The sequence below is a fragment of the Sphaerodactylus townsendi genome, linkage group LG04 (assembly GCF_021028975.2).
Source record: "Sphaerodactylus townsendi isolate TG3544 linkage group LG04, MPM_Stown_v2.3, whole genome shotgun sequence".
Classification (NCBI taxonomy): Eukaryota; Metazoa; Chordata; class Lepidosauria; order Squamata; family Sphaerodactylidae; genus Sphaerodactylus; species Sphaerodactylus townsendi.
Genome location: NC_059428.1, coordinates 148,451,193 through 148,461,697, shown reverse-complemented (window position 1 = coordinate 148,461,697; position 10,505 = coordinate 148,451,193). Strand labels below are relative to the sequence as shown.

The following is a 10,505-nucleotide window of genomic DNA, read 5'->3' as shown; positions in this document are numbered from 1 at the left end:
GCGCGCGCGCGCCCCCGTTGCTGTTCCGGGTTGAGCGCTCGCTCCCTGCCGGGCCCTGATTGGCTGCCCGGGGTCGCGCTCCGCGGCGGGCACGCGCGCACCTTTCCATGGCTCCGCCGAGCCCTCGCAAAAAGTGGAAGGTGGGTGGGTCCGTCCGTCCGGCTCGGCGTATTTCTTGCAGGGGGGGGGGGGGGGGGCAGGCTGGGAGCGGAGCGTGTATCATGCATGCGTGCATGGCTGGCTGCAAATTTGCAGGGCCCTGGGAAATCCTGCAGAAATAGGGGGCGGGGCGTGGGTGGGGTTGCCTGGCACTTTTGGGGACCCCTTTTAGCAAGGCGCTTGCTGACTTGGAGGGGCATGATCCGGCGCGGGGGCACGAGGAAGAGTCACGCCCTGGGATGGAGGTTAGAGGGGACTGTCCGCCTTTTGCTTGGCCGCTAGCTGGGAGGGAAATAATCAGGGGTGGGGGGTTGGTGGTCCCAATCTCTGCGCCCCGGTGAGTCTCCCTTGGCTCGCAAGTGGCTGCTTGGATGCTTTCTGCTCCAACCGGATTGTGGATCAGAGCATCGGGTGATGGTCCAGCCACTTCAGCATCCTGGTTCCAGACTGGCCAATCAGAAGCCAGGAAGTCCGGACTCAGCATCCCTCCCGGGTCTGGCCGTCGCCAGCATCAGATCCTGGGAGCACACCTGAACTGAACAAAGTTTACCTTCCCGGACCTCAGTCTTCCCAAGCAATATTGCGTTTTGCTAGTTGGTGAAGTGAGTTTGTGGCCCTGAAGCCTAGCAGTTTGGGCAAATGGTTTCTCACCTCTCTGCTTGTGATGGAATCATTCGGAATGGCGACTGTGAAGGATCACACAGCCGGTTTTCCCCACATTTACCCCGGGCATCCAAAACTCTTGGCACAAATTATGGTTAGCCATAGTCCCTTCTTCACAATACACTAGTCTACCTTAGTGGGTTCACGAAAACATGATTACGACAGCCATCTGAGGTAGGCCAGCATATTATACCAAAGGGGACAGAGAAATGATTTGCTAAAGACTCCCTATCGAGTTCATTGATATAGTTTCACAGGGTAGCTATGTTGGTCTGCAGTAGAGGACCTAGATTTGAATCCGGTACCGCACTGTAGAAACTGACAAGATTTTCAGAGTATCAGCTTTTGAGAGTCAAAACCACCTTGGTCAAATACCCAGACAGCTTGACTCTAAAAGGCTCCTACTCTGAATATCATTTTTTTTCTCCAAGGTGAACTCAAATCTAGCACTTCTAATGAGTTTGTGGTTGAAGTCAGATTTGAACCGAGGACTCCGAGCTTCTTAGCTGAGTCTCTGAGCTGCCACACCCATCTGTCCTCACTTAAAATGTGTCTGCCGTTTGACTGGTCCTCAGTGGTCTAATATTTATTTGTTTCTTGAAAACAAATTTCTGCCTGCCCCCTTCCCTTCGTGGCTGGAACACTCCTTTTCCATGACCAAGCTGAGCCCTGGCTTTGTGAAGTAATTACTGTACCACTGAACATGTGTAGAGTTCTTTTCAGATCCCACAGAATCGCCCCAACCAGCCTGCCCCTATAGCAGAGGCGAGTGTGAATCCCGCCTGGGCCTTATCCTTTGGAAAACGAATCCCCACGTGTCTCCTTTCTCAAAAGGTTTGCCGCTATGGAGCCGGTCAGCCTCGACAACCTGTCCATTCTGTACCAAAGTTCAGACTTCATTGTAGTCAACAAACACTGGGATGTCCGCATCGACAGCAAGATGTGGTATGAAAAGCTCACCCTGCAGAGCCAGCTCAGGTACCGTTTCCCAGAACTCGCTGACCCGGACACCTACTACGGCTTCCGGTGAGTGACAATAACAAGGAAGTCTTTTATAAGAATCTGGGGAGATCCCAGATATCATCCTGGCTTAGCTGAGACCACCGTGAGGCATCGCTTCAACTTTCAGACGTGCGTGTGCCTGTCACATGGTGATTCTAATGGCCTACCTCACAGGGGCGTTGTGGGAACTCATAAGCTGAAGAATGCAAAGTGGTTTGCAATTTAAACCAAGCAATGAGGGGAAAACCCAACAGCGGAAAATTACTGTGATTTTAACAAAAGGAAGTCGTGTGGGATAGAGTCCAGATAGGTCAGGGAGTTTTGTGCTTTTATTTACTGTAGAGAGTTGTAAACCCCTTCTGCACACGCAGAATAATGCACATTGAATCCACCTGCACAATTGTTTGCAAGTGGATTTTGCTATTCAGCACAGTAAAATCCAACTTCAAAGTGCATTGAAAGTGGATTATTCTGCATGTGCGGAAGGGGCCTCGGAGAACAGGCAGAGACGTGCGTTGCTGTTAGTGGTCCTGAAACAGCAACAGAATCGCTCTTTTCTCGCTTCCAGATTCTGCCACCAGCTGGACTTCTCCACCAGCGGGGCCCTTTGTGTGGCACTCAACAAAGCCGCCGCCGGCAGCGCCTACAAGTGTTTCAAGGAACGTCTGGTGACCAAGGCCTACCTCGCCCTGGTAAGTCCTGTATAAATGCAAACTCTTCCTCTTCTAAGCGAGTATAAATGCAAACTCTTCTTCCAAAATGAAGGCGGAAAGAACTTGGCAGATGCAGAATCTCTCCGGAAGACAGGCCTAGCAGATGCAATCTTTCCAGACCCAAACATGAAGCGGATTTTCCCAGCCTCTGTGGAAGTCAGAGGATTCATCCAGCCTGGTTCTGAGGAGCCACCCTGCTCTGCAGCCTGGGCTGGAAATCTTATTTGCTGAGCACTGGAGTCTTTGAAGGACTGTGGTCCATCCTTCCTTTGCAGGCTCTGTCTCCTGGAAACCTCCACGAGGCCTAGGAACGTGCCTCGAGTGAAGCTTTTTAAAAAATGTGTCACTTGGGAGGTTGAAACATGTGCTGGTTTGCATATTTAGGTAGTGTTTTTTCAGATGCACGGGACGTGCATCACGTTGATTGTTCCCGTTGTACAAATGAGAAAAGGTGGTTGGTATTTTGGGTCGTGCTTCCGGCTGCTCCTGCAGAAATTTTCTCCTGTGCTCGGCAGGTGAGGGGTCATGTTCAAGAGCTGAAGACGACAATCCGCTACGCCATCGGGAAGAATACAACGGAGGGGCTCACCCACATGATGTGCATCGAGGGGACAGAGGGTAAGAAGAAGAAGAAGAAGAAGAGTTTGGATTTATATCCCCCCTTTCTCTCCTGCAGGAGACTCGAAAGAGCTCATAATCTCCTTGCCCTTCCCCCCTCACAACAAACACCCTGTAGGTGGGGCTGAGAGAGCTCCGTAGAGCTGTGACTAGCCCAAGGTCACCCAGCTGGCGTGTGTGGGAGTGTACAGGCTAATCTGAATTCCCCAGAGAAGCCTCCATAGCTCAGGCGGCAGAGCTGGGAATCAAACCCGGTTCCTCCAGATTAGATACACGAGCTCTTAACCTCCCCCGCCACTGCTGCTCCCTCCCCCACCCCCCTGGGGCCTTCCTGGGTTCTTTTCTAGGCGGGTACCAACATATTGTTAGACTTGAGACCTGAAGCATCTTAGCGACCAATAAGATTTTTGGGATTTGAGCTCAGAAGTCAAATCTTGTCTTCATCTGTCTGATGCAGGGAGTTTTGCCTCTCGAAAGTTTACACCCCCAGAATCTTTGATCTAAGGTCCTTCTGGATTCGAACCTAGCTGATCCTCTGCGGACCAATGCGGTGGTCCTATGAAGCTGTCGATATATTGTGTTATCAAAACTTTGCTTCACACGGAGAATTGCATTTTTACAGTGCAGAGAAGAGTGTAAATTCTGGCTGAATACAGACGTTTCACGTTCATGTTCATGAATTAATAACATTCAGATGCGATATAGGCCAGAGATAGCACATGGGATGGAATTTGCAGCGTTGGTTGGCTGAAGGTGGGTAGGTGGGGGAACAGCTTGGGGGTTCTCAGTCACCAGAGGGGGTTTTGTGCAGAAAGCCGTGTCTCCAGTTGTGGGCCTGACCCCTTTTTGTGGTATGCTGTGTAAAACCCCAGTTCTCCGTGCCCCTCTTCTGAGTGGTCTTGCAGTGAAACTGTCTGCAAGCAGTGCCAGAAGACAACTGAGCAAAAGGCGGGATCTGAGCGCAGAGACTCAGTGGCTTTGCAAAACGCCTGTGAATGGCTTAGAAATATTTGGGGGAAACGACTGACTTCCTGCTGAGCATTTTCCCTTTCTCTATTTGTTCGAACAGGTTGTGAAAACCCCAAACCGTGCCAGTCGGAGATGATTGTGCTGGAGTATGGCCTGTACAGCGGAGACCCCGTGACCAAAGTGATTCTGCAGCCCCTTACTGGTAAAGATCACACACCTGCTTTGGGTATTTTAAATTGTATTTTGTAAGCTGTCCTGGGCCTGCAAGGGGAATCCCTTTTTCATTTCAATAATCCAATAATAGTAAGTGAGATCTCTAGTGGCCAGTCAGAACCCTGGTGGGCAAAAGCTTCACCGAACCGTGTCCACTTTCGAAGAACGCTCAGTCGGCACAAAGAGCAGGGCTCGTAGGTGCCCGGGTGCCAGAGGGCATCATGCTCATAGCCCTGCTGTACATTGCAAAACAAACAAAACATTTCATCTGCTGTGATTCTGCATCCGGTGGGCATCCCTTGGCTTTGCTCCTGAGCTGGTGTTCTCTTCCAGCGTGGCATAGTGGTTAAGAGCAGGTGCACTCTAATCTGGAGAACCGGGTTTGATTCCCAGCTCTGCCACTTGAGCTGTGGAGGCTTATCGGGTGAACCAGATTAGCTTGTTCACTCCAACACAGGCCAGCTGGGTGACCTTGGGCTAGTCACAGTTCTTTGGAGCTCTCTCAGCCCTACCCACCTCACAGGGTGTTCGGTGTGGGGGGGGGGGAAGGGCAAGGAGATTGTAAGCCCCTTCGAGTCTCCTACAGGAGAGAAAGGGGGGATATAAATCCAAACTGTTCTTTTCTTCTTCTTACTCTTCTTCTTCCTCTGCAGGCAGGACACACCAGCTGCGTGTCCACTGCAGCGCCATCGGGCATGCGATCGTCGGCGACTTCACCTACAGCCTTAAGCAAGACGGGGGCCCTTACCGGATGATGCTGCACGCCTATTATTTGCGAATCCCCACCGGCAAAGAGCTCATCGAGGTGACCGCCCCGGACCCTTTCGTCCCCAGCCTGGACAGCAACTGGGTCCCTCAGCGGGTGACGCGTCAGCTGGACGAGGTGATTGAAGAGCTGAAAGAATCCAGCGTCCGTGCGGTGGAGGAAGAAAGGCAGGACGGCTTGCTGGAAAAGCCAGGCCCTGGGCTCCCGTGCCAGACCAGGCGCTTGGAAACGGAAGAGCAGCGGGCCGTGTGTGAGCAGTGGTTGGCGGAGTGGGCCTTGGAGTGAGACCCTGGGAGCCCCCTGCATGTTTTCGCAAAGTCGCCCCTTTTCACCAGACCACACCCGGTGCCGACCCCCCGTCTTTGTTTGTAGCCCCAGCCTTCCTCAGAATCGACCCTGGAAGATGCTCCTAGGCCAGACTCGGGCTGCTGTGCCTGACGGGTTTTCAAACTCACCTTTCTCACACCGGCATGCCCTAGTCACTGAGTGTGGAAGTTTACGCAGCGCAGTTGTGATGTGACGTTGGTGCTGTGACTCACCTGATGGTGGGTCAGGTCTAGTGTAGGTAGAACAAGCAACAAGGGTTGGAGAAGTCGGGTTCCTTGCTACCTGCCGGAGGGAAACCTCTGATCAACTCTCTCCGTCTTTTCTTCCTGGGATGATGAGGGGTGTGAAGTTGGATGGACCGTGCTCTCTTGGAGAGCAAAAGAGGGAACGAGTGGGTTGGACCAGAGAGCTGGGAGGATCGTCCTTCTGTTTCTTCCACCGTTTCTCCCCAGGACAGCTAACCTCTGTCCTCACTCGGCCTTTCAGAAGCATTTTATTGCCAATTCTAAATCAAAGGGAGTTAATTTATATTTTTAGGGAAGCTTGAAACAAAAAAGAGTAGAAATTTTTTTATCAGTCCGGCAATCTCACCCACCGCAGACCTTTTTTAACAATAGTATTTTTCTAAGGCATTGTGGTGGCAACTTGTTTCATGATGCGTTTGAAAAAGCAAACTGCTTTTTATTTATAAGATTTTAGGATGAACTTTTGGAAGTTAAATGGACACGTACCAAACCGAGGTTTCGGGATGTTCTGCCTGCCTTTTCCAACATTAACTCCTGGATTAATTTCAGTGTTCTTTGGATCCTGGTTGGTACTTTGAAGAACCCTGGCTGGTACCTGGTCACGATGCACAGAACCTCTCCTTTGGGCAGAGAAACAGTGGCGCAGTGTTCTGGCTTCAATTAAATAAAAAACTAAAGGGTCTAGTCCTCGTGGTTAGAAGAGAGTATTAAATTGCACAGGGGCCATGTTCCAAAGGTCATGTGGAATTTCCACAAGCCATTCAGCCCTTCTCTTCTGGCTTTGCATGGATACTTTTTGCTCTTGCGTTATTTTCTCCTGAAATCTTAATCTTTGCCAAAAAGAGTTGCAGCCCAAGTATTCTGAAAGCTAATGCTTGGATCTTGCACATAGAATTTATAAGAATCACGTTTTCCCCCCCTGTGGCGTGAGCAAGCTTCTGCAGCCCTTTCATCACCCAGATTGTCTTGTGCTTTTAAAATCGGGACGTTAGCCCATTCTCAGCTTTGGCAGTCTTGACTTGGTGCAGAGGCGTGCTGTGGAGTAGCTCCGTTGCCGGTGAAATCTGAAAGGGGCTGATATGGAAGACCAGAGCCACAGAAACTGGAGCAGTTTGGGTCGGGCACAGGGTTTGTTTTGATGACCAGTTTTTTTTAATTACTATATAGTCCTCAGACCTGTGGAGATGTTCTCCATGCGCTGCCTGCACTAAATATGGACCACTTTGCACATTTTCCTGAGTAGAATTGCCTCACTTGCAGAGACCTGGATCCTGCCTCTCTGTTCATTGAAGTGCTGTTCACCTGTACGCTGAGCCTTCCACCTGTGAAGTCCGCGGTCAAAGTTTGGATATTTCAACATTAACCTCGCACTTTAGTGAGCAGGAAGAGGGCGCCATCGGTAGCCCGGCCAAAGCAGAGTTGCCAGAAGCCTTGGTGGAAGCCAGCCCAATTTACTCTCAGGATGCGTAAACCGCGACTTGTTCCAGCGCTTTCTGGTTTTGCTGCTTCAACGCAACGCCTGGCTGTTGTGAAAACTGCCTTGGACCGTTTCCATTTTCCAAATGCGATCGCATCCATTCCACTGGCTGGACTTTGTTTGTAAGAAGCAACAACTTTAAATGCTGAAGTCAGACTGTGAGAAACTGGGATTGCTCTGGAAATATAAGGTTGTTTCCCCACTTCTAAAATGGAGGTCGATACGTACCGGTTTGGTTTGCTGCGGGACTTTTTGAGCGCGGGTTCATGGTCCCCACCACAGCTTCTGCCCCCTTGTCCAACTAATGCGGCAGCCGCACAGCAACCAGGCAGGACTCCCCACAATCGGCTCAGGGGGTGTCCTGATTGGCTGCTGCGTTGTGCTGGGGCGGGATTTTTTAAAAAAATCTTCGAAAGGACAAATCAACGTCTCCATGCTTTGCCGAGGAATCCACATCTATTTGAGCACACACAATATGCGTCTATGCCCATGTGTGCTCAAAACGACATACAGACGTGGATTTCTAGCGTTAAAAATAAAAGATAAACAGGCTGCGCGCGCATTGCGCACACCCCACCGTGGCCTAATTGGCCGGATGGCTCTACGTCACCAGCAGTGGCGGGAAACTCAAACCCGGAGTCACCCCCCGGGCTTCCCCACTCCCCTGCACTTGGCTCGGGGTTTTCAAAAAGGTGCTCAACCATCCAGGAGCAGAAATGAAGGGGAAGGAGAGAGGCAGAATTGGGGGCGCTGCGTTGTCGCCACTGAGGTAGTGGGGAATGCAGCAAGCCCACGGATTATTTGCCGTGAGTAGCACGCAACGAATGGTGAGTGGGGAAACGACCTAAGACGTGCTTTCCCTTGCTTAGTTTGTGGACAAATCCCATCTGCTTCTGCAGTAAAGGACTTTGTCTCCTCCTAGCTTCTCTGCTGACCTCCATCGGTCCAACTAGTCATGGTGGTTTTCTAAGATTGGCATCTTCACAGCCTGGCTGTAAATTCTGAGTTCCTTGGGAAATTATTAGGGTTCTTTGCTGTATTTCTCCAGCAAACCACCATACAAGGGATGGTTTTTTCCTGGTTATCCCCAGCCTTTCCGAGAATCCTTTGCAATGCTTTATTGTTCCATGGTAACGTAAATGTCCTTCAGCAGGTGTGTTATGTGACCAATTAATGCCATTTTGTCGCTTGGTGTCTGCCTGTTTTTCTAGCACTGTGTGAGTGGCTTCTTCTCAAGGTGACCACATTCTGCCCTCACACTTTATATGCACATTGGTTTGAGAATTGTTCTCTTTCCTTTGGGAGCCACTCAACCTGCACTTCTCTGAGGCTCTTTCTGCACATGAAGAATAATGCATTCCCAATGCACTTTGCAGCTGCATTTTACTGTGCGGAACAGCAAAAGCCACTTGCAAACAATTGTGAAAGTGGATTGAAAGTGCATTATTCTGCAGGTGCGGAAGGGGCCTGTAGAAGGCTAGGGGTTTGTAACACAAATCACAGCATTTCCCAAATTACAAGCCGTGATGTTTACATTTGTATAAATTGTGACACTCTTCCATAGTCTGTGTCTCAGGCTGGTTCCGCAGGGGCCAAAAACAGCGGGGTGAAAATGGTGTGAAAACGGTGTAAAGTAAAGTAAAGTTTCCCCTTCAGTCGTGTCTGACCCTGGGGTACCACTGCGAGCAGTGATTTCATAGGCAAGCCGTTTTTGTGGGGTAGTTTGCCATTGCTTCCCCCGGCTATTCTTTACCCCCTAGTTATGAGCTAGGTACTCATTTACCGACCAAGGAATGGATGGATGGCTGAGTTGACCATGAGCCAGCTGCCAGGATATCTGACCCACAGGGGGCTCGAACTCCTGACTGTGTGAGTGGCAGCGCAAGCACTTAACCACTATGCCACGTGGCCCCTATGAAAATCGTGTAAAAGGTTTTAAAACAGTGTAAAAGGGTTTATACCGTTTTCACACCATTTTCACACTGTTGTTTTTGGCCCGTGCGGAACCAGCCTCACTGTTCTGTCTGGAAGGAGATCCTGCTGTGGTCTATATCATTGAAATGTGAAAGTGTGTAATTATGCGCCAGGATTTTGAAAGATCCATATAAAATTAATGTGACATTTTGGGCAGGCAATAATACCACAGTTAGAAAAGGGCTTTTTCAACAGTTTTGTGTCATTGGGGCTTGGGGCGGGGGGGATTTCAACTTGACATCCTGTCAGTTTGGGCCCGCCGTTGCGTGAGGATGGGCCCATTGATTGGAGTGTGACTGTTCTGACATTGGGTGAACGCAGCTTTCGAACGGTGAAACATTCCCTGTCAGCATCTCACAGACCAAACCTCTCTGCATGTCCCAGAGCCTTTGGCTCATATATTTTTGTGCTTCAATGTCGTCTTTTCAAGAAGTATCAGAAATCTATATATTTTCCTTCACCTGAAATTTTGTGAATTAACGGGGTAGCAAAATCTATTTTATGGTAAAAATGTTGATACTGGTCAATCGTTGCATGACGCCTCTTTCCCGCGGCGTACGACCCCCACGTTGGCCCTCCTGACCTACAGTTGTTGATTTGCTGCCCATTCCAGATCGGTGTGTGTGATCCAGGTGTGATGTGCTGTGTTTGTGACCCTTTGTAAGATTTCGGAATATTTCTTATTTATTGCTTCACTTTTTGTGAAATAAAACACAGGCAAAACGCTGCTGTCGATATCAGTGGTTTGTTCATCTACGCCTTCTGTTCCCATTTGGGGAGGGGGGAGGGCCAAACTAAGACTTGCACCCTTGTAAAGGCAAGCTCTGAGAAAGAGGATGGAGACCACCCAAGAGCACATGGGCCTGCAGTGAGAGCCGTGCGGAAGTGATGGACTGCAGAGGGACCAGACCAGAGGGTGAATCAAGGAATGACCAGGCAGGTGAGGAGGGGCTATAAAGAATGAGAACCAACTGGCCGGTCAGGGATTCCTGAGCACCAGCGCAAACCTGGCCAACCTGCTCCGAAAACACGAGCTTTGCCCATTATCAGGGGTGAAGGAACATCTGACTCAGAGGGAGGTGCGACATCCCGGCTGGTCTCGCAAGGACGATGCTCCGGGTCTGTGGTTGCCTGAAACCCCGTCTCTTAGCTTGAGAAGGAACATGATGAACGTTCTGTCCTTGCCAGTTGTTATGGAAATAAACAAGGGAAGCGTTGCCATTTTTGAGAGCCAGAGTAGTGTAGTGGTTAAGAGCAGGTGGATTCTAATCTGGAGAACTGGGTTTGATGCCCCACTCTTCCACCTGAGTGGTGGAGGCTTATGTGGTGAGCCAGACTCCTACATTCCTGTTGGGTGACCTTGGGCCAGTCACAGTTCT

General features: G+C 50.2%; 1 protein-coding gene across 1 annotated transcript; it reads left to right on the top strand.

Moving 5' to 3' along the window:
* Positions 1-61: 61 nt before the first annotated feature.
* RPUSD1 (RNA pseudouridine synthase domain containing 1) lies at positions 62-8,863 on the top strand. The gene is made up of 6 exons (XM_048495293.1): positions 62-140; positions 1,657-1,848; positions 2,393-2,516; positions 3,053-3,155; positions 4,225-4,326; positions 4,991-8,863. The coding sequence occupies exons 2-6, from the start codon at positions 1,667-1,669 to the stop codon at positions 5,386-5,388; spliced, it is 909 nt and encodes a 302-aa protein (XP_048351250.1). The 5' UTR covers positions 62-140; positions 1,657-1,666; the 3' UTR covers positions 5,389-8,863.
* Positions 8,864-10,505: the final 1,642 nt, after the last annotated feature.

Coding starts and splice junctions, on each gene's coding strand:
- RPUSD1 (XM_048495293.1), top strand. CDS start 1,667: ATGGAGCCGGTCAGCCTCGACAACCTGTCCATTCTGTACCAAAGTTCA. Junction 1,849..2,392: donor GACACCTACTACGGCTTCCG/GTGAGTGACAAT, acceptor TCTCGCTTCCAG/ATTCTGCCACCAGCTGGACT. Junction 2,517..3,052: donor CCAAGGCCTACCTCGCCCTG/GTAAGTCCTGTA, acceptor TGTGCTCGGCAG/GTGAGGGGTCATGTTCAAGA.